The 22806-nt window shown below is 40.1% G+C and overlaps 3 protein-coding genes across 4 annotated transcripts; all 3 read left to right on the top strand.

The window, feature by feature from the left end:
* The first annotated feature begins 116 nt into the window (after positions 1 to 116).
* Positions 117 to 8566, top strand: LOC115016823 (sushi domain-containing protein 2-like). The gene is given in 17 exon segments (XM_029444871.1): positions 117 to 177; positions 309 to 507; positions 754 to 905; positions 1038 to 1205; positions 1299 to 1473; positions 1567 to 1642; positions 1644 to 1769; positions 2634 to 2719; positions 3799 to 4067; positions 4162 to 4296; positions 4442 to 4600; positions 4722 to 4970; positions 5505 to 5688; positions 6068 to 6162; positions 6250 to 6429; positions 7760 to 7856; positions 7979 to 8566. Coding segments are annotated over 17 exon segments (2457 nt in total). The 3' UTR covers positions 8025 to 8566.
* A 1237-nt stretch (positions 8567 to 9803) lies between these two features.
* LOC115016796 (heat shock protein beta-1-like) lies at positions 9804 to 11888 on the top strand. Its single transcript, XM_029444830.1, has 3 exons — positions 9804 to 10671; positions 10853 to 10916; positions 11070 to 11888. The coding sequence occupies exons 1-3, from the start codon at positions 10281 to 10283 to the stop codon at positions 11236 to 11238; spliced, it is 624 nt and encodes a 207-aa protein (XP_029300690.1). The 5' UTR covers positions 9804 to 10280; the 3' UTR covers positions 11239 to 11888.
* Positions 11889 to 15577: 3689 nt separating this feature from the next.
* On the top strand, positions 15578 to 20528 carry taok3b (TAO kinase 3b). Of its 2 annotated transcripts, none has more exons than XM_029445321.1 (8): positions 15578 to 16319; positions 17143 to 17379; positions 17483 to 17611; positions 17765 to 17968; positions 18239 to 18478; positions 18935 to 19147; positions 19439 to 19621; positions 20193 to 20528. In XM_029445321.1, the coding sequence occupies exons 2-8, from the start codon at positions 17194 to 17196 to the stop codon at positions 20352 to 20354; spliced, it is 1317 nt and encodes a 438-aa protein (XP_029301181.1). In that variant the 5' UTR covers positions 15578 to 16319; positions 17143 to 17193; the 3' UTR covers positions 20355 to 20528. The 2 variants fall into 2 exon arrangements, with proteins under 2 accessions (XP_029301181.1, XP_029301182.1); XM_029445322.1 differs by having other exon boundaries at positions 17083 to 17379.
* The last annotated feature ends 2278 nt before the right edge of the window (positions 20529 to 22806 follow it).

The following is a 22806-nucleotide window of genomic DNA, read 5'->3' as shown; positions in this document are numbered from 1 at the left end:
CAGATGTTTGTATGTGCCTGTGATAAAAAAGGGTCAAAGTTTAGAAAATGTTGTGCATACCTACGTAGAAATTGTACAGACGGCCCAGAGAGCAGCAGAAACCTTCAACAGTCATAATGGAAAGATTCACAGCAGTAATATTACTCCTTCTGGTTTCATGTATCTGCAGGACTTTAGGTACGTATCCACACGATAAATTTAATCTCTGACATTTGGACAAATACCTTCCTATAACGACACATTGCTCTATAATCAGACACTGGTGGCACACTCCAGACTTAAGACTTCTTTCTCCTTAAAATGGACAGGACAGACATGTGAAGGAAACTGTGGGGGGAAACTTGACACATGTTCATGCCACTCGACTTGCACGTCTCTGGAGAACTGTTGCACGGACTTTAAAGAATACTGTGTGGAAGTCCGTCCATATTCAGGGTCCATTTTGGGCGGGACAGATTTCATTGTCCTTAATGCGACTTTCAACGAGAGCTCCGATATCATATGCAGGTAAGGCTTTCTTTTACACCTCAGTGTTGACATGTATCATTTTAGTTTCTTCCAGGGCTTCAACTGCATCTCACATGCTTCAAGACTTCTGAGCAATCCACTGAGAAAGACAATTACAATTATGCAATTGAAAGCGCTGGAAAAAGCTTGTCAAATTAAACTCAAGTATAACACTTATATCACAGTAAAATTAAACAGTTAAAAGTACATTACAAAAACCTGCTCATCATTCCTTTAAAATGGCAGGTTCAACGACAATATCGAAACGGTGGGGTATGTGGACGAGCACAGTAGAGGCCATTGCATCTCTCCACTGCTGTACGAAACAGGATGGGTTCCTTTGCACATCTCCTCTGATAATGGCACTACATTCAGTAGAGTTGGAGCCTGGCTCTCAGGTACAGCATCCATCTGCATATTCTTTTACGATGACCTCAAACTTCTTCGTACATTTTTCCAACACAGTTTTCCCACTTGGTTTTGAAATGACATTAATATACGATTCATTTCATTCAAATGTGTTTGTACAGTACATACTGGCAAGTTAGACGCTCAGTTTAAGGCGACTCTGGTCAACTCAACAAAATGGCAGTACTACGGTACACCTAATGTTGGCGGCGCTCTCGAGATGATGTGGAACACCTCTTTGGTCAGAGCTGAGAGGGTCAACATAGAGCTCTGGGGATACAGGGAGACAGGTGAGTCTGCCTAGTAACACACTGCATTTACACTTTGTAGCTCACATGACAAATGGGTAAAAACACAGAATTCTGTAAAATGTTTCTCTGTAGGAGAACCGTATACGGACAACTGGAAGGGCGAGTGGTTGTATCTGTACTCACTTGCAAAGGATCAGACCAACAGTGGTTCCTTTAGCTTTTTGCCCAAACCAGCAGAGAACGGGTTTTCAAGTTGGGAGCTTGGCTCTCTGCGTATCAGCCCAAGCATCTACCCTGATGGCATGTGGTACGTACAACAATTCCTATGATATAGATGACCGTGATTAAAAATACTATTCTACTCCTCAGCTGTACTGTATTTGTCGTGGGTTTCATTTAGGAATGTACAATCCGTGTGGACTGAGGATCATGCTCTGGCCTGGCAGCTGGAGGAGAAGTTCAGGCAGAACTCAACCTATTTGGGCCCTTGAGAAATGTTTAGCATGGGACCAGCTGGAAAACAAGCTGCCCAACTTCCTCAGTGAGATCACAGACTGCCCCTGCACTCTGGCTCAAGCGAGAGCAGACACGGGGAGGTTTCATGTAAGTGTTGGAAACACCTTTTCAACAAAAGCTGTCTCGCCAAATCTAAACCTGCTACGCGTCACACGATATGATACAACGTGGTCAGTTTACTCTGAAATTCATTTAGTGTCTTTAGGCAGTTCTATTCAAGACATACTTACACATAGACACGTTTTTTTGTAGTTCAGTGACAAAGTTAAATCGTATCATGTGATGAGTAGCATGTTTATATGTGGCTGCAATCACTTGAGACAGCTGTGTGGGAAAGGTTTAACAATTAAAAGTTATGCAAAATCATTGTGAGATGACTCATTACCTCATGCACATAAACGCAACCAAGGCATGTGAAGACATAAACTAATACGGACAAAGCATTACATCACAGATCAATGACTTGGACTTCAGTACACAATTTACAGATCAACATACATGGAAAGTAATAAGTCTCAGATTAAATGAAACGAGACGTCACGGTATGAGAATTAAAATGTACGGGCTAGATAAAAGTATGCAATTACTTTGTGAGTTTATGATGATCGTCAGCCTTTTACTAATGATCAACGCTTATCAGTTCAAAGACAAGGAGAGGTCTATTTACAAGCATTTTCTGCAAGCTGAACACGTTTCAGCATCGATCTTGTGCCTTTTATCTCACGGATTTACAGCTAGGATCAGGCAAAGCCATTACTGACCTTTAAGGCTGCTGAGTGTATTGATGAGGATTCAGTGAGACTCGTTTGCTTATTAACTGCAGTCAAATTGTGGACAAGCAAACTGAAAACCTGAGTGTCACATTATTATTCCTCTAGACTGCAGTATATGCATGAACTCAGTGAAATGCACAGTTGGGCGCCTGGTTACAAAGGTCATCTCTCTCCTCAGACTGACTATGGCTGTGACATAGAGAAGGAGAGCGTGTGCACCTACCACCCTGGGAGTGTTCACTGTGTGAGAGCTATACAAGCCAGGTGAGTACTTCACTCACACGGACGGGTGTCAACATTATATCCTGAATAAAACGAATTTGCATCATTAGCAATGCGTCCGAAACACAGTATTTATACAATTTGCAAGGAAGGCTGATTTTTTTGTAACTTTCTTATTCTAGGTGGCAGCACTTGCAGTTGTTAGCAGACAGTATGTCTGACTCATAAGAGATTATAACCTCCAGTGTCCTAAAACATAATTAAATCAGATTAAAATGTTTATCAGCAAAACAATAATTAATATCTGCATTTTCTAAACCTGGTTTTCCTGTGCTTCCCCAATGCATGTAACATGCAAAACATATTTGCTCAAAATGTTCACGATTTTATGAATTACATTTTTTAACAAACCTCATTGATACTGTCGGTTAGCATTTTGGGAATTTCATCTAAGAACTATATTATGTATATTTTCTACACATAAAATATAATTTTTTGACACTTCATTCATAAGCTGTACGTTGTAGCCTTTTCTTTTCATTCAAAAGTCTACTCCAATCTAAAATATCGAAGACGTGCCGACACATTGCCCACGCTACGTCACCCTAGCAGAAAGCAGTCGGGAATAGGGGAAACGGACTGCTGTTATATGTACAGACAGAGTGATTGGGAAATGAGTTGGACAAGAGGACGTGGAGTCAGGTGACCAGAATGAGGAAAGTCTGAAGGCATCTGGTGGACAAGCATGGCAATAAAGCTTAATAGATTTATGGGCTTGGGAAAGTGGGAATGTGGCTGGAAGGAGGGACAGAGGCAGAATGTGGTTGCTTGGTCCACCACTTTGGTTCAGACTGAAATCTGTGATAGTTTGAGCACACATTCAGTCACTTTGTACAATACTTTGGTTAATGACTAAATCATGCAAAACTTCTCATCAGTCTGCTGTAATTTATTTGTATTGCTAATTAATGTTAGCATGCTAACGCTTAAGCTAACAGCATGTTAACGGTCATTGTAAGCTCACGTTAGCATTTAGTCACAGACACTTGTTTAAATGTGTATAATGTTGCAGCGGAGTTCATTGTTCCAACTCACAAATGTTTTTGGAAATATATCAACAGTCCCAAGTATGCAGCGGGACAACAGTGTTGCTATGACAGCACCGGTGCTCAGGTGCTGACATCAGACTCGATTGGGGGAAGTACTCCAGACCGAGCACACGACTGGGGCTCATCTCCTTTCAAGAAACCACCTCGAATTCCTGGAGAGTCCCACTGGGTCTATGATGTCCTTAGTTTCTACTACTGCTGCCTGTGGTCTGACAACTGCCACTACTACTTCAAACACCGGCCCTCCAGTGACTGCAGGCGATACCAGCCACCCAGCTCAGGTGAGCGAATAGTTTAGCACGGCATTACGTTTGATGCATTGTTAAGTGACTATTGTTAAAACCCAAAGTCTTAATTTTGTGTGTATAATGCCAGCTCTGGTGTTCGGAGATCCCCACTTCATAACATTTGATGGTGTCGGCTACTCATTCAATGGCAAAGGGGAATACACTTTGGTGAGATCGGCAAAGAAAGGGCTGACGATCCAAGGCAGAACAGAACCTTTGAATGGCGAGTTACTGGAGGCATTGAGCTTTGAAAAGTTTGTCGTTCAACAGTGAGCAGTGCATGCTAACGCTAAAACTTAATTTCTATGAAATACACACTATTACAATACCTTTTCCCCACGTCATTGATCGGATTCTCTCACTATTAGGAACCCAGATAAAAGCAACACAGTTGACGTCTGTAGCTCTGCAAGAAACACCCTCTGATGTTATTGAGGTGCGGCTGGTCAGAGGTCATAACGGCCTTGAAGTGCTGCAGAATCAAAAACCCCTCTCCTTTTCGGAGCAGAGCTGGATGGACCTGCACGGTGAGACCCTCATCCAACTTTCTGCTTATGATGAAGCCATTGATTTGATGAAATCTTATAAAAACAGACCACGACTACACCACAAGAACTTCCTTTAAATCTGACCAAATCTCTCTTCTAGGCGTGTTTGTGTTTTCTCCTACATCTACAAATGTGACCGTGATGTTCAACAGTGGCGCCGGGGTGGAAGTGCGCCTGAGAGAGGGAACAATGACAACCACCGTGCTCCTGCCAGAGGAGTTCAAAGACGCCACTCTGGGACTGTTGGGGAGGATGAACGGTGACGCCAAAGACGACCTCACTCTCAGCAACGGAGAACTTGTGCGGAACCTGACGAATCCAGAGGAGGTGTTCAACTTTGGAGCAAGCTGTAAGAAATTATTCACAACACAAATGATGTGCTAGTTGTTGAAATCAAGCAAAGACAAACCAACAAAGGAGGTGGACCAGTTAAAGGTAGTGACTGACTAACGGGGACGTGGGAACAGGTGGGCAAAGGTCTGGTGAGTGAAGGGCAGGAAGTGAAGTGGAGAGGTGAGTTACAAAATAAAACAGGAAGAACTAAACATGAATGATATAAAAAACACAACCTCAGGAACAGGGTGGATATGACACAAGGCTTATATTAGGTAACAGCCAGAGTAAGGTCAGGACTTTGTTCCCGTTAAGAAAGGGAAACTGCAGTCATGAATGATCTTGGATATTATTCAGGAAGAATTACACGCAGGTCACCAGAGTGTAAGGTCCTTTCACCATACCATACTGCTTACTGGTCCTTCGTGTTGCCCTTTCATTGAGGGGAAAACCAATTTCTCTTCTTGCCTGTTCATAGACAGAATGTTAATGTTGAGTTTCCACTTAAATTCAAACACTTTTAATGGTATCTTTGTTGTTTGTCTTACAGGGGCCATCTCCAACACGTCTGCCTTGTTCACATATGATTCAGAATATCTTTTGGACACATTTCTTTATGCTCCCAGACATGACCAAAACTTTCTCCCAGTGTTTTCGGTCACGGAGAATGCAGACGATCCATTAGCCAACCAGGTGTCTGAGATATGCTCTGGAGAGGGCTCTCAGTTCTGTAGGTATGAGACGAAAACACTTTTTATTATTGAATTAAATACTATTGTGATTTTATGAAACTTTGCCATCTCATTAAGAATGATGTCGATTAAAGGGGCAATCCGCCAATTTTACACTGTGTTCAGTAAACTCGTGATTAGGAATACCATTCGGTCTTTGAAAACAGTTTGATAATGTCTTCTGAAGGGAGCTTTCTTAAGTCTTACTTATCTCGGCTCAGGCTTGTAGAGTACAAAAAGCCTTCATTGCAAGCTGGATGCATGGGTTTGAATAATGATATCTCTACTTCTGATTATTCAGTTTTCAAATCATTTTCACTGCAGGGAAATCATTTTAGTCAACAGCAGCTCATGTTCTGATCAGTCCTGATCTTTCCTGTAGGTATGATATCCTGGTAGGTCGTAGTCCAAGCATGGGAAAAGCTACAAAAATGTCTTTCCAGAGTCACATTTCTCTCGTGGAGGATCTAAAGCCAGGTGAGTTTATAACAGCATATGATGAAAAAGTGATTGTTATTTAAATGTACTTGGTTTCACTGTGTTAGTGTTTGTTATACTTTGCAGTCATATCATGTGGATGGCTTTCACCACCAAGTAATGGGACGAAGGACGGGACCACATACTTACAAGGATTTAAGGTGCAGCTTTCCTGCGATGACGGCTACACTCTCAAAGGATCAGCAGTGCGCGTGTGCCAGGAGAACGGCCAGTGGTCTGGAGAAGACACAAACTGCGTGGTTCCCAGTATGGAGAAATTCATAAAATCAGTCTCGTCCAATGATTTTGACTTTTCACAAATCAGCAGTGTCATATGTGTGAGTGTCATGCATGCATGTGTGTGTGTGTGTGTCATTGAGTGCATCATTTGATCCATCGAATCAGCTCTGAAGTGTTGAAAAACACACAAAATAAAATCACTCTCTTCATGATCTTTGTTACACAAATGTTTATGCAAGTGAAAGTGTTGGGGGGCTGCTTTCTCACAGTTCTTTTTTTTAACCTGGATTGTTCTAGCAGACATTTAACGGTTAATCTAATTGGGACTTTATCTTATTACCAACAAGCTTGCCTGTGGCATTGCCAAATTAACTTTGACAAAGCTCTGCTGTTGTGCCAAAGGTCAATCACTCACATTTGCTCTATGACTGCATGAGGCTTTGTCATTGCATGATCGTGGCCTCTTCATACTGTAGGCATATCCCCTTTTTCACGTACACTTGAGCAGATATTGATGTTTGCCAGAGTGTAGTTCATCCAAGAAACACCGAGGCAGGTGAGCCACTTATCCCAGTCCTACGTGAAACGTACAGCTTCACAGATGCAGAGAAGTTAAACACGTTCCAATCCAGAGTATCCAAGTACCTATGCCATCCTACCTATGTGAATGTATACGTCCGTGGCAACAGCAGATACTCCCGTGTAGGCATGGTCAACTAAAACCTGAGATATTTCATTCGAAACTACAAATGTTTACCTCGTGTGCAGCTACAAAGTCAGAGAATCACCAAAGTCGTTGGGATTCGTCCCCCGGGCACGATGAGTGTCTGCTCGTGATTTTGTCACGATCCGTCATGTAGATCAGTCTTGCGCAAAGTGGTGAAACAACCGGCCGACATTGATATACTTAGAACCACGCCTGTAGTGTGACTAGGAATAAGGTAAGCCACCTGCATAGCTGTAACATAATAACAAATGACAACGATTAACCTTTCCCTGCCTAGTTCCTCTCTACAGAAACAAATACGTGCACTAAAGGCTGTACTAAACATATGTCAATAAAATCAATAAAGTCCTTGTTCAGTAGCAACACAAACATATCTTTTCCATAAGAGACAGAAGTACAACATGTATCCAATGTGAGCCAAAAAAAGAATCTGAATTAAAATACAGACATGAACAGCTATAGTCTGAAAGTGAACAATCAAAAGTGGCGGTTGGTTGGGGAGCTTTGTTGCATGAACTCTCTTCCTGTCTGAATATATGTAGTTCATATCTAGTTAAGGTTTATATAAAAAACCAACGTTAATACTTTTTGAGCGGGAGTCTCTGGTTTAAATTATTATCATTTTTTCAGGTAATCTCGCAGGAATTGTGGTCGGTTCAGTCGTTGGAGCTTTAGCCCTGATTGTAATTATAACAACAATCGTACTCCGCTCCAGGAAACAGAGAAGGTGAAGTATATATCTTCAGTTGATGTATCAATAAGCTGTAACATTTCTAAAATGCATTAATTAAACTTAGAATACTTGATATTGAGAAGGTGTGACGGAGTACCTTCTTTTCTTGTTTACAGAAAAGCTGCACGGTCAGAAGAAGATGTGACAATTGAAGCCTTATAACCACGACTCTTCTACTAAATGAGTGTATTCATAAATACACGCTTTGTGTTATGACACACAACACAAAAGTCTTATTTCAGTTGTAAACCTTGTAAACCACAGCCCAGACTAAAATATACCATAAGGTTGAGCAAAGGTCACTGCACAGTTAAAGAGTAAGTTGCAGTTACTATGGGTTGATATTTGAACCTGCGTTGCACTTTTGACCACACCCACCATAACCACAAAGCATTCTGGGCTGTAAAACTACAGCCTTTGGTTGATTGTATTGGGAAAACACTTTGTGAATGAAATTTGTGGGTTCATGCTCTTCACAGTCAGTCACTAAGTTGGATGATATAAAATTGATAAAACTCTCATCTTTAAACACTCCATTATGTTTAAGACGTGCAGCGTTGACAGTGTTTGGGCAACTGAAGAAAATCTTTGGTCAGCACTTCAGATCACATTTGTATTTACAGACAAACTCCTCACTGTCCTCTTATTGTTTGTTTACTTCCATCTAATGCTGATGAATATTGTCACACCGTTTATTTTTATCAAATTCATGGAAAATAAAAAGTTTTTCAACTTCATAGTATTCTGTAGCTTCAATTTAGACTATAATATATTTTTTTTTTTCAGTGGTTTCTGTCAAACTACACAGACATAACAACACATTGTTCTTTCTACTGCTTCTGCGATCACCACAGTCTCAATATCAAAGTGCTGTGTGGAGTAACATTAGCTCTAGTAACTAATGGGAATTACTTATGATTTAACATCAAACTTTTCCAGCACTGTGAATGGAAGAACTTCATCATTTATTACAAACCTGAAACACACAATACTGTAAAAGAGGAATGCCAGCCAGGAAACTACCAAGCTAGCAAGAGATATGCGAGGTGACGGCTCCATTTAATGAGAGGCTTTGGGCTTTTACTTTTACTGTCTCAGTTTGTTGTTGGAGCAGCCGATGTCAATAAAAACTGCACTAAAGTGTATTTAAATTACATTAAATGACTTTATTTTGAACGTCTAACCAGTTGTGCAAGATCTGCTAAACGACAGATTTCTAAAAGCCCCTAAAAAAGTGAAATCCTTTACATACTTATGGCTACACTATTTTACAAGTGGCATGTCACTGCAGTAATGCCGGCGTGTCTACTTATGCCCACAACCCACATTAGTCTGTAAATACTCATTTTATGTTATTATTCTCAAAGATTCTGGTAATATTACAAGGTCACATTGCAGTATTAACTACAGCACATGTAACTCTTTGATTTACAAATCTGGTAGTTTCAACAAATACATTGCATAATTAAAGATGGTGTCGCTAACAATCGTTTTCTGGTATCACTCCAATCATTATGTATTTACTTACTTTAGCTACATGGCGTATTTCTACCATGCATGCTCAATGCTGATCTAGTTAATACTTTGGACGGGTGAAGAGGAAAATGCTACAGATATTTCCTCATTAATAAATACCATTCCTCTCTGATGGCAAACGGCTTGATTTATTCCTCTAAAGCTCGGTTCATTATTCTTTACAATATAACACCCATGAAGACGTAGCTCTATGGAAAATTCCTCACCACCACTCGACTGCGTCAATGCCTCGGTCTATCACTTTGTCCTGGAGGTGAGCAAGTCTTTAACGCTGTAATGTGCCCTACATACTCGTCACATGATGACGTTTGTCTGGTCTTGAGTTTTTTCTTCAATCTTGTGTTGAGAAACTGGAAGTAACTCTGTTGTTTACCGTGTGACTCCGAATGTTCGTGCTGTCCCCTCGCATAACACGAGGCCGTGATTTCTATGGACAAAGAGCACCAGTATGTGACAAGACTGCAGAGGCCAACGCTAAACAAACTGGCTACTCGCTGTTTCCAGAGTCATCCTCCAACAACTTGCCACAGACACTCCAGGGATATAAATAAAACATAGTTAGCATTATCCTTTCCTGGTCCCAGGGCAACGGAGGAGTAACGCCCCAGCTCATGACATACCAAGTCATTCTCATCCCTTATATCACACTCACTGCTAGTCAAGTGCTAGAATGAATCAGCCGGGTATAAATGTGTGTGAGTAGAGCATTACAGATGCCAAAGCAAACTTTTCCTCGGACCTCCTGCTCACTTTCGGTTGAGAATGAAAACACAGCTGCCCATTGTTTAGTGCCAGGTCATCAATCTAGACTTGTTTGTTAGGGTGGAGCTACAGGCTTTTGCAGTTTCAACTTTCCCTTCATTCTGAGCTTATTTTTTGGATATGGGGGAACAAAATAAAAAATTATCCCGTCCCATTTTCCGACGAGATGTGAGCTGGGAGCCTTTCCCAAACTGGACGCAGCCAAACCGAATCTTTGCACAGGATTTTGGCCTCCCTCCTTTCCTGGACCCCAGTGATCTGGACTGGATAGACTGGTCGAAGAGGAGACTGGCATCTTTCTCCTGGCCTGGGTACACACAAATTCCTCTTCTGCCTCCATTCAGGGCTCAGCCTCCCGCGGCATTGAACCAAAAAGGTCTGAGACAACTGACAAGTGGAGTGTCAGAAATCCAAACGGGGCAGGACAGCTGGAAGATTAACCTGGACGTCAATCACTTCTCGCCTGAGGAAATTACAATCACAACCAAGGAGGGTTATTTGCAAATATCAGGTACTCTGCACATGATTCTTTGATTTCCCACAAGCTATTTGTGAGATGTGACAACACTTGAAAGCATCGTAATAAGTTGTAAATGCACTTCATAGACAAAACTTGATCCAATCAGTTTGTGTCTCATCATTATTTTTCTTGACACAGTTTCTTTTAAATGATGTCTGTTTTTTATTACAAGGAAATCACGAAGAAAGGCAGGATGATCATGGATCAGTTTCAAGGTGCTTCACGCGGAAATACAAGTAAGTAGTAATTGAGAATGTGAGGAATTGAAATAGTTTTTATCTCGGTGTGATTCAATATAACTGCTGTGTATTGTATTAACAAAATGCAAAACACATAGTGAAACATTTAGAAGGCAAGAGTTAAACATGAACACTCTTCATTCCTTCAAGGCTCCCACAGGGGGTGGACTCGCAGCACATCAGCTCTTCTTTGTCCGGTGATGGAGTTCTGTCCGTAGAGGCTCCCGCCCCCGGGACATCCGTCAGCGACCCAGCCAATGAGATTGTCATACCTGTTCAGATAAGAAAGGCACAGGATGGAGAAAAGGGAAACCAGTAAGCAAGAATTTGAAAGTACAGTCAGATGTAACACAAGTTGTTAGTTGTGTGGCAACCTTTGTTGCACAGGCATGAAAAAGACAAAACTGTTATCTACTCTAACAACAAGCTTGTTTCCTGCTTTAAGACATTGATACTGAAATGCATCGTCACCAGTAAAATGTCACAATCAAAATCAAATGCAGACTCATCAATATAACGCAGAACCGACTCTGAAAATAAGGAATTATTTTTGCTCGTCAAAGCTTATAAAAGGATTTGTATGAGCTTTCATTCCTAACAACATGCCATCATTTGTTCATGCACTTCTAATATTTTAATAATATAAATAAATACATTTTAGCAGTTGTAGTTGTGACCTAGTAGACAGACAATACTGGCCAAGAATGGATGGTGAAAATGAACTATTTATATCTAAACAGTTTATTTACTTTTGTATGCTTCTGTGACAAATAGCAATATAATCAATAATTAATTTGGTTGAATTTTATTTTGCTTTTGAGAAAAGAGAAACACTAAAAAAGCTTTAGCACAGATTGATTGTGTGTGTTTGTCCTAAAAGTTGTATGTTGTATAACCAGCCTGATGAAGCTGTTCTGATATATAATCTTCCACAAATGTATTAAAAAGCTTTTGCCATATAAATAAAAAGGAATGTAAATTTCTCCCTTAGTGTCCTTCATTACGGATGCATGTGTTAGCAGATTATATGATTAATAGGAACCAGTTTAATCTGTATTGATTATTCATCCATTGCTTCTCATGGCTTTCCTAAATTGATTGACAAATAGGCCACCAGAGGGCACTAAAGTCCTATTTATTGAAATATTTAGACAGTCTTATTTCCTTTCTTAGAGACAGTTTTGTTTGTAATATTTAACCCTTGTATTATGTTGGAAACAATTACGTTAATTAGGTTACTATGTAAATACACTCAAAACAGTCAAATAACCAATAACAACTTCAATTTAGATCATAGGAACATTTAGAAAAGGGACATACAATACATTTTTTATTCAACATCCAACAATCCAACACTATATTCAACAATTCTTTACATAACATTTGTCCCTCATTACACTTTTATTTATTTTTTATTAATTTAACTTTTTTCTCACAATATTCTCCTCACATTGTCAATGCTCTCCACGTGAAGGGCAGAATGTGACTGTGTGCTTTCTGCAGATGTAATTCTTGCATTTCACACAAGAGGTTCTTGTTGTACTGAATGGAACAAGGCGCTCGTCTACAGTAACACGGGGACCAGGATTGTCCAACAAAGGGTCGACCCATTTATCCCAAACGTCTCTGATCGCAGCTAGTTTGTCTCTTTCACGTCGATCAGCTCCGGTGTCACGGTTGTTAAATCGGATCAACCGAGACATCAGGTGAAATGACTCCAGAGACATTGTTGCTCTAAAGATTGGCCTTCCCTTCTCTTCATCCCACAGACTGGCAGCTGCTTCTCCCCTTGACTTGTACACTCCGGCTAATACCAGGATTACAATGTACAAGTCAATCTGATCCAGTGGCTTCCATGTCTCTTGAAATATACGCCTCCCCTCCAAGGTGGTCATGTCCAGTACGATCCTCTCTTGGTGGGATATGAAGAGCTGAAATGCTGATTGAATATCATCAACTCCTGTGGCAGCACATCTTGTTGGGCCTGGAGTCATCTTGATGACATTGGAAGATGACAGTCGGCTTTGGTGTGGTGATGTTGACCACTTTATGTTACCATCTTTAGATGCACATGTCACTTCTGTCGAGGATCGCTGCATTCCTTGGTTTTCATCTGATGGAGAGACTATTGCAGGATCGTCCTCTGAATCCTCTTCATCGTAGGACAATTCATAATCCGGATCGTCAATAGTATTGTGCTCGGTCTCTGAAACCTCTTCCTCTTCATCACTATCACAGTCCAGAATCTGTGATGAAGCTTCTTCAGTTGTAAATCTTTTGGAGCTCATTTGTTATTGTGTGTCTCAGAGAGATGACATTACAACACTGACAAGAACAAGCGTGAGAAAGCTAACTCCTCCTCCTAATTCACACACACACCTGGCTCTAAACGGTGTTCAGAGCCAGTCAATATGTAAACAAATGCAATCAAAATACCTACCGACCCACATCAAAGTGTCCGGGTCAAAATGACCCGCAACATCATCTTTGTAATCAAACTCTGCACAGACCTTCCACTACACATCTAAGTGTTCAGATTTTACACCCAGTTCATGAAACTAAATGAGCAAAAGTCACAAAACTTCAGGAAGATTACAAGTTAACCAGAACTTTGGTCGACTCAAAAACTGAAATGGGTCAAATTGACCCTTAACATAATACAAGGGTTAAGTTAATTTAATTTAATTCTGTAGACCTGCATTAACAGTTGCTCTCAAAGAGAGAGCAGCTTATCTAGATCTTCCTTATTCCTTATTAACCCTGTTTTAAGTTTCTTTCACCAAAATAATGTCCTAAAAGATCTGCTCGAAAAACATTTTCTCAATCATCCTATTATTGCACCAAAAAACATCTTTAAATTCACTGTTTTTATGATACATTTGATGCCAAACTTCAAAGCAAATACTGCACAACATGAATGAAATGAAAGTGTTGCAACTGAGAAATTACACATTAATGTAACATCAGCTTCATTTCTGTAAGTGCAATAGAGAAGAGTCAAGAGTAAAAGGCGCTCAGCTGATCTGAAGAAGCCTGTCCAACAGTAAAGAGGGACATCTACTGGTTGAACTAGGTATTACAAGTTAACGTGAAAGACTTACTGTATTTCTACTGTATGTCAACACATGGTGGACACAGACACTAATAGAAAGTAATAAAAGAGAGAATTTAGTTTGACTTACGCGCACAAATATAACTGATTCTGATTCTTGCTTTCTTGGCTGGTTTGTTGATTATGTGGTTAGCTGCCATGTAAATATATAAGGAAACACTTTAGTTTACAGTAAGGGATGGAAAATTAATAGAAGAGTGGCAGTCCATTCGCTTCTTCGTATATTTAGAAAAGGAAAATAGTGTGAGATGAATGTTAGATCTAGAAGCAGAGAAGTATGTACATCTCCGAGCAAAGACAAATGCATCTTCAAACTGACGCTGTAGAGAATATGTACAGATCCTTTAAGTGACGCTACCAAATAGTTCGTAGTTGATTCATTTTGATATTAATTTTCAAACAGATCTGTGCTGTGGTGAAATGCCACCCCTCTTGTTTTGGTTTGTTGTTGATCCAGATTCAAGACAGCACGGTGGGAAAAACAATCACTTAAGAGGAATTTGGGATAAACGTTTTTTGCAAAACAAAAGTAATTTTCCATTCTTTCTTTCTTGGCCCACATATTGATAGTGTGTCAGTTTAGATAAAGAAGAGTTTAAAACAAGCTGAAATGGTCCCAGACAACAAGGTTAGCTTTGATCAACAGGCATCAACGCATCCATGTTTAAAATAAACGATTACTATGATTACTTTGACTTACTTTTTGAAAAATAAAATGTCTTCTAGAACTCAAATGTATTTATTATCGCAAATATCTAAGTATTACATATCCAAGTCATTTTATGTACAGTCTATTGAAGCAGCTTTTACTGTAATGAAAATAATGATACTAATATATAATAATGATTAACCCGGCATTACAGTCAATACAAACCAATATTTGGGCTGAATATTCAACCCATTGTGTTGCTTGGTTTGATTGACCCAGTGTGTACAGTAACTACCCAAACCAGCAGTTTATAGTCTTATATGATATAAGTTTAAAAGTCTCTCTGCTTCATTATTACTTCAACACACAAGTTCGCAGTCAACAGATGATTTTGTTTTTCTCAGTCGATATCAGAATCAGCTTTATTAAGTAGGTGTACACAATACATCTGACTACTGTTGTGTTGTTGCTCTCATACATACACAGAAATAGACACTCAGCTAAAGCAAGGACAACAAAGATGAAGAAAGGGAAACATACAGATTTGACAACCATGTAGAGATATAATACATATATAGAAAAGCATGTTTAAAACAACAATAGTAATACAGTAGTGCGATGGTGCAGAGGGTGCTGGAATAAATATGGCATGCTTAATGTAACAGGTGAGGTAGGTAGTTGAATATGAATGTTTAATAATAATAATCTTTATTTTTATTTATTTTGAATACTGATGTACATGTATGCTATCTAAGATGACATCTATTTGTTTAATTCTAAAAGATAATCTTGTGATAGAGCCTGACGTGAAATAACTTGAGGCTCGTTGAGAAGAGCCTGTAGTATTGCAGTGTCTCTTTAAAGGAAGGGGGAGTGTAGCAAAGGGACAGAGGGAAGAGATGAATAGAAGGCACCAGAACCACCTACCATGACCAAGTGCGCTGTAAATGTAGGACAGAAATTCGAGTGGAATACAAACGGATCATCAAGCGACATATTCGAGGGAAAACCATGTTTGGATGTGCCTTATCTGATTCAAATATTTTTAAATATGGTACCACATGCGATCACTGGAACACAGGAAAAGTATTTTTCCTCCCAAACATTTCTTGCATTTTGAAACGGAAAAGAAGAGTGGCATTAAAATACATCCCTGTGCTATCTTTCTCCGATTATCAATGGTAGGCATTGCATAATTCACCCTTATCCACCGGAGCCATTTGGTTCCTCCTCTCTGAAAAGAGGGGGACGCCAGAAAAAAACGACTACATCCAGTAGCTGCCTTCTCGGTGGTGCCTGCAATTGTTAGGCAATGCCCTTCTCTTTCTTAGGAAGAACTTGCAGACAGTAGCGGGGGAACAAGCAGGGGAAGGATGCATTTAAAGCTGGATGTGTGCTGCATTCAGGGAGATTCGGCAATAATAGCAGCTCTAGCAGAAACAGCGAGTGCGGAGGGCCTGGGAAGCACCCAGCCCCACTATCTCCTCCTTTTCCTCCCCCCCTGCAGGACCATGCTTGCGTGAGGGATGAGGCTGTGCACAGGGACACCAGGCCAGAGCTGCGGCCTACTTCTCACAAGAGCCGGTCTCTCGACTGCAAGATCTGTGAACACATTGCCACCATCAAATCAGCATCTTTGGTACGCAGCTCTCTCGCTCTCTCTCTCTGTGTTTGCATAAAAAAAACGCGCGTGTGTGTGTGTTAGTGTGTGTGTGCGTATATGCGTGCTGGCGGCGGGGGGTGAGGAGGGGAGGGAAGGGGTGTCTGTGTTCTCAGCTGTACATCTGTAGTCATGGCAACCAGATCCTGTTAATGGATGTCATTTTTTTTTTTTTCATCCTCAGCTTCCCTCTCTGCCTCTGCTTTTATGCGTGTGCATTGCATTTATATGTATTCCATGTTGTCTGCCTGATGTCTATTACCAATGAGGTTTTGTCACATTGTAAATGGTGCATTTCCACATCTCCTCTCGTATCTCAAATAGTAATTTTACAGATTGGTCTTGAGCCTAACAGTGACATCATATACATGTTTGCTGCTGAAGTGACTGATGGCTTAATTGATGTTGCTTTCTAGTATTAAGAGTTGATTCTAATCAAGAGTATGAAGGGGAATAAATAGCAGAGCCTCTATATTGACGAACTTCACCCCATTTGTGTGACACTGATGCTGAAAGGCATTGTACGGGCAACCCTAAAGGATTGTTAGACTTCTGTATCAACCCTTCTTAAGTTCTTGGGTTATTGTGGATGTGTAGTAATCTGCAAACTGATTACTTTCCAGTTTGCAGACTTGTTGTTTGTCCTATACTGTATGTGGTCTGTTTTTAGGCCATAGCCTCTGACTTACCAGCTGTCTGTCTTCTCTTCCCCCCCCCCCCCCCCCTTTCTCCACCATGGCAGTTGTTTCACTCTGCCTGCTCCGTTTCTTTTACTTCCTGCTTCCTGTGTTTCTCTGTCTAGGTCATCAGGTAGATCCAGGAGCATGAGCAGGACTTTGAGCTGCGGGAGCAGATGTCTGGGTATAAGCGCATGCGGCGGCAGCACCAGAAGCAGCTGATCGCCCTGGAGAACAGGCTAAAGGCCGAGATGGATGAGCATAGGCTCCGGCTGCAGAAGGAATTAGAGACACATGCGAACAACACTTACATTGAGCTGGAAAGACTGGCCAAACGGCACGCTGCTCAAACAGACAAAGAGGTACAGCCTGAAGTGGAAACCAAACTTGTGTCCTGTACAGGCATTGTTTGACAGTTAAGAGATCAATGAAGGTTAATTTGAGTATTTGAATGTCTCTTCACAGATTAAGTCAGTTGCAGCAGAAGAGAGGAGGATCCAGCAACAGATTGTTGCTCAGCAAAAGAAAGAGATGACTTCTTTCTTAGAGAATCAGAAAAAGGAGTACAGGCTTTGCAAAGACAAGATCAAAGATGTAAATATCAACCAAGAAAGACAAAGCAAAGTTTATGATCTCAAATATTACATCGGCTCAATGTGAAATGCATTTTCTATGAGATTGTCTACATATGATTCAGGCTCCTTTCAATAGGTTCAGTTGTTTTTCATGTGTGTGTGTGTGTTATAGGAGATGAGCGAAGACCCTTGTACACCCAAGGACGAGAAGCATGAGCGTCTGTCCAGGCACAAAGAAACAATACAGCGCTCTCAGGCTGAAGAGGAAGCTCATCTGATGGCCCAGCAGCGGCTGGTCTACGACCGGAGCTGCAGGGCCCTCAAACGCCGGAGTCTGGTCAGGAAGCACGATTTTGAACAGGAGCAACTGAGAGAGGTAATGTGCATAATGCATAGTGCATAATGTGTGATCAGACAATGAGATATTATTGTTTTCAGAAGATCTGTTGACAGGAATATTGTCAGTGATGACCAAATCAATACCAGATTTCTTTATATAGATGCATCTTGATTGATTTAAAGGTATAAGACTACAGCTAATTGAATTATTTGTTGATTATTGTTTGATGAATCAATTAATTCCTAATGATTTCTTCTTTCTCTCACAAACTTTCCAAAAAAAATCCAATCACACTTGTTGTCCCAGGAGCTGAACAAGAAGGGGACCCAGAAGGAGATGGAACATGCCATGATGATCCGGCAGGACGAGTCCACGCAGGACATGGAGCGCAGGCAGCTGCAGATGCTGCAGAAGCTACGTATTGAACTCATGCGGCTGCAGCACCAGACAGAGCTTGAGAACCAGGAGGAGTACAACGGCCGGCGGCAGAGAGAACTACACAGGAAACACACTCTGGAGCAGCGGCAGCAGCCCAGAAACCTCAAGGTGCCTGGAACTTTCTCTTTTCCACTCTGTGGTTATTTAGTGAGTTGATGTCAAGAAAACTTCATTTCAAGAGGGTTTAAAAGTTAGTTTTTATTAAAGGGAACTAACATTTCTATATCTTCACCAATTTAAATATGTTCTCCGTTCTTTATCTATTGACTGCTTTTGATTTGTTTTAGATACATTGTTGAGAAGTGAAGGCTCACTTTCTATGTGCAAACTAAAATATTCAAGGGCATTGCAACAAAATCATTAATAATTGAATTATTTATACCTCTTAATCAACTGGATTTATCTACATTGGTAGCTTGAGAAGAAGGTGAAATTAAATTCATGCAAGTTGTTTGGTTTTCAGTCAAAATGAATAGAGATACTACAAACTGAACCAATAACAAACAAAAAGTTTTTGTCCATAATTTGATTACTTTGATTTATTTCTCTTTTTACCCTCTGTAGATGCTGGAGATGCAGATCAAGAAACAGTTCCAGGATACTTGCAAGGTGCAGAACAAGCAGTACAAAGCTCTTAGGAACCATCAGCTGGAGGTCTCTCCCAAAGGCGACCATAAGAACATCCTGAAGAGCTTAAAAGAGGAGCAGACACGCAAGCTGGCCATACTGGCTGAGCAGTATGAGCAGAGCATCAACGAGATGATGGCTTCACAAGCGGTACGAGGATCCTGAAGCATCTTGTCATGAATAGCAGAAGTGGGCCTCATTCATCATTTGTATGTTGTATATTTATTTGTACAACACATTTGCTCTTCACCTCAGACATTATGGTAACGGTCAAAACTATGCGTGCATCAACTTTTTATTACCTCATCACAAATTTGAATTTTTAAAGCGCTGTTTAATGTTCTTTTGCAAAAATTGTTGGCCTGTAGTTTGATAAATGAGGCCCAACCTATGCTTGTTGTTAATGTCTTTGTAACTACCTCTGTCTCGCCGGGTCTCTAGATGCGATTAGACGCAGAGCAGGAAACAGAGTGCCAAGCTCTGAAGCAGCAGCTGAAGCAAGAAATGGAGCTCCTGGACGCCTACCAGAGAAAAACCAAGTCACAGATGGAGACCCAACACGAGCGAGAGCAGCAGAAACTTGAGCAGAAGGTCTCCATACGCAGAGCGCACCTTGAACAGAAGGTAGGTTTAAGATCCAAGCCGCTCTGAAATACTTTAAATGAATGCAGCATGATACCATAAAGTATAAGGAGATGACCTCAAGAAAGATAAATGTCCGGCGGGTCACCTTTTTATAATGTTGACCGCGGCAGTTTTGTTGGGACATTTTACAATTTAGTGCACTGATAGTTAATTATAAATACAAATGTGTTGCGGGGAAGACGTCTTCAGTTACCTCCGGCCTGCACATGCAAGTTTGTAATGCAGTGGTGCTTGAGGAAAAGCCATCAGGGACATTTAAAAGTTTAAAGGCTTGTTCTGTTTACTTCCTGATTGTTAGGAGTCCCACAGACCTCAGTGCTGTAATATAATATAATATAATTCTATAATAATAATTGCAAAATCTGGGTTTTTGTTCAAATAGTTGTAGCCATGTTAAGCTCGGCTCTGGGAATGGCAATGCTGGTCTGTTGGATGGATCGTCATATACAGAATATATTCATGTCTTCCTCGGGGTCATCATCAGGGCACTTTGTCCAATACTTTGCCTCAGCTGTACTTTGTGTTTTAGTGTCATGTTTTTTGATTACAGATTGAAGAGGAACTGGCCGCGCTTCAGAAGGAGCGCACCGAAAGGATCAAGCACTTGTTGGAACGTCAGGATAGAGAAAATAACACTTTTGACACAGAAAGTAGAAGCCTCGGCTTTGGAAGCCTGGGATCTCTGGACTTCCCCAAAGAAGACACCAGATGAAAGTGGATTTATCTTTAGAGGACAACATATCTGTGCTCTTTTTTTCGCGTCCACTTGACCCGTTTGTCACGTCCACGGTGACAAAGCTGGATAACTTTCTCTATTGCTTTTTCTTCTCTCTTAGATATCGCATCTTTGAATGGAGGTGTTACGTGCAATGAGAACTTCTTTTGTGAAACTTGAAGGGGGGGGGGGGGGGGGGGGGGGGGGGGGGGAAATAAAAACAAAAGAATCTACAACAACAACATGTCAATAAAAATCAAACCTAGTCAGTGTAACTCAAAACTTATGTGTTAAAAATAACAGACTCTTTCCTCCATGCCATTTCCTCCTTTTTGGTATGAATTGAAAAATCAGGAAATTTTAGTACAATTGGCACTTTGATATGTTTAAGTAGAAACCCATCATGTTCGTATGATGCTTAATGTGTGTGTGTTACGTGGAGGGACATTGTGGAATGTGAGCTGCGGACTCCCCCGTGGTGTTAAGCTGCTTTGTCTTTTTTTTATTGGTTATATTTTGTTTTATAATTTTTTATTTTATGCTCTGAATGTGAATATTACTGTATGGGGTCACTGGATAAAGTCAGAGTTTATTCATTTTTTTATTTATTTTTGTCCATACTTCCATATTGTGCTAATGCATACAGTATACTGTGGTCTCTCACTTTTCTAGGCAACAGTTCTTACCTTTTTATTTGATTTGATATGTAGGATCAATTGGCATTAGCTTGATCAACCCGTTTATCTTATCACAATACAAGATCCCACTTGGTAAAACTGCTTATTATTGCATGCACTTTAAGGACAAATTCAGGTTGTGAAGTGAAGCATGAATCTGTCAGAGATTTTAGCTGTTTGTAAATAAAAGCATTTTTTTTTGTTTTTGTTTTAAGCCTATGGATACTGGACATAAGCGCCATATTTGATATGATAATTTCACAAATGCCTTTATTTAAGTTGTGCCTGAAGCAGATTTCAGTTCCGTGTTTGTTATACCTATATTTTATTTACTGAGGCCGGCACCATTTTGTTTTGGTTTCATCTAAAACTTGTGAATCATTTAATGTTCACTAATCAAAGTTCTTGTAAAGGAAAATGGTGAGAATTGTGCTGTATAACTTTTGATATGAATATTTGTACATGAGAATATAGCTAGAACATACAGAGACACTGGTCTATTACTGATAACAGAGCTTAACGATAAAGATTTTTGCTTCGTTTTTGTTTTATAATATAGAGATATGGTCATACAATAGCTCAATATATTGCTAAGTCAAATCACTAGACTCTCAGATTGTATAAATGCTGGTGGATGGAACCACAGACTTCTTATAATATCAGCACCACAATCTTTTATGGATCGACGGTTCTACAAAAGCAAACACAACATGTGGGTCCAGATTGCATTTGAGTAATTAGTGTCTAATGATCAGATTTACATATTATTTGCCATGTTCATTATGGTCATTGAACAGGTTGCACAATGTTTCCATTTATACTGAATGGAAAGATAATTATTTGGTGCTTGATTTCTAATACCACCTTTAGCCTTGTAGTTTTTTGTCTTGGAGAGACGATTGATTTTTACAAAATGTAAACGTGAAGCATTTTGAAAACCCCCTCTGAGTCAAAACACTACTAAGTTTTTCAAACACTCATGACATATTTAGAGTACCCCATGCAGTGAAACCCTCTAAAAATGAAGTATATGTATGAAAAAATAAATACTATTTTATCACGGGTCAGTTTTTGAAACATTGTTTAATGTGGTGGTCTTGAATGCAACCCTGTTATGTTTGGCAGGTATTTCTTTACCTGTTTTTGTTTTTCCTCTTTTCATTTCAGAGCCACAACATGTATTAATGTTCGGTCATGTTTCTTCACAGGGCTGAAAGGTGGAAGATGTCCCCCTGAATGAACAAAGTATTTTAAATGGAGAAATATAATGACATTCAATTTCTGATGGCAATAGAACTTAAATGCTCTTGTTTTACACGTTGAAACCTAAAATTCTGAATTTGTTATGTTTGCCCAGAGTGTGTTCTGAAGTTGAATGGCTCCTCTAGATTTTTCAGCCTTTTACATTTTCACAGACTTTCTGAAATTTGATGAAAAAGTTTCTCATATGCAGTAAGGCCTTTTGTCTGGTCACATGTAACTGAAGCCTTGCGGACAAATGGTTTCCATAAAAAAAGTGCTATTGGGGTGCTTGAATAAGGTTTGCCTGAGAGCTTCAGAACGATTATGAACCTTATTATTTGTGTGAATTTTAAGTTACTAGAAAGATGTATTTAGTTAGAATAAAGGGGACTTTCCTAAACAACCTTATTCACCATTTCCTGTGCAGTTCAAAGACAAAATAAAAGAGATTCTGTTGAAAAAAAAAAAGGAGTCTCAATCGACATCCTGCATCTAATGACATTTCTCATCGTTTGTGGTTAAATATCCTT

The sequence above is a fragment of the Cottoperca gobio genome, chromosome 12, assembly GCF_900634415.1.
Source record: "Cottoperca gobio chromosome 12, fCotGob3.1, whole genome shotgun sequence".
Classification (NCBI taxonomy): Eukaryota; Metazoa; Chordata; class Actinopteri; order Perciformes; family Bovichtidae; genus Cottoperca; species Cottoperca gobio.
The sequence above is the reverse complement of the archived record's forward strand: the minus strand, read 5'-3'. Positions and strand labels throughout refer to the sequence as shown.

What these genes read in the sequence shown, in the direction of transcription:
- LOC115016796 (XM_029444830.1), top strand. Translation starts at nt 10,281, where the DNA reads ATGGGGGAACAAAATAAAAAATTATCCCGTCCCATTTTCCGACGAGAT. An exon ending in GGGTTATTTGCAAATATCAG is followed by an intron (nt 10,672 to 10,852) that starts GTACTCTGCACA and finishes TTTTATTACAAG; the next exon opens with GAAATCACGAAGAAAGGCAG. An exon ending in TGCTTCACGCGGAAATACAA is followed by an intron (nt 10,917 to 11,069) that starts GTAAGTAGTAAT and finishes CATTCCTTCAAG; the next exon opens with GCTCCCACAGGGGGTGGACT.
- taok3b (XM_029445321.1), top strand. Translation starts at nt 17,194, where the DNA reads ATGTCTGGGTATAAGCGCATGCGGCGGCAGCACCAGAAGCAGCTGATC. An exon ending in AGATGATGGCTTCACAAGCG is followed by an intron (nt 19,148 to 19,438) that starts GTACGAGGATCC and finishes CCGGGTCTCTAG; the next exon opens with ATGCGATTAGACGCAGAGCA. An exon ending in GAGCGCACCTTGAACAGAAG is followed by an intron (nt 19,622 to 20,192) that starts GTAGGTTTAAGA and finishes TTTTGATTACAG; the next exon opens with ATTGAAGAGGAACTGGCCGC.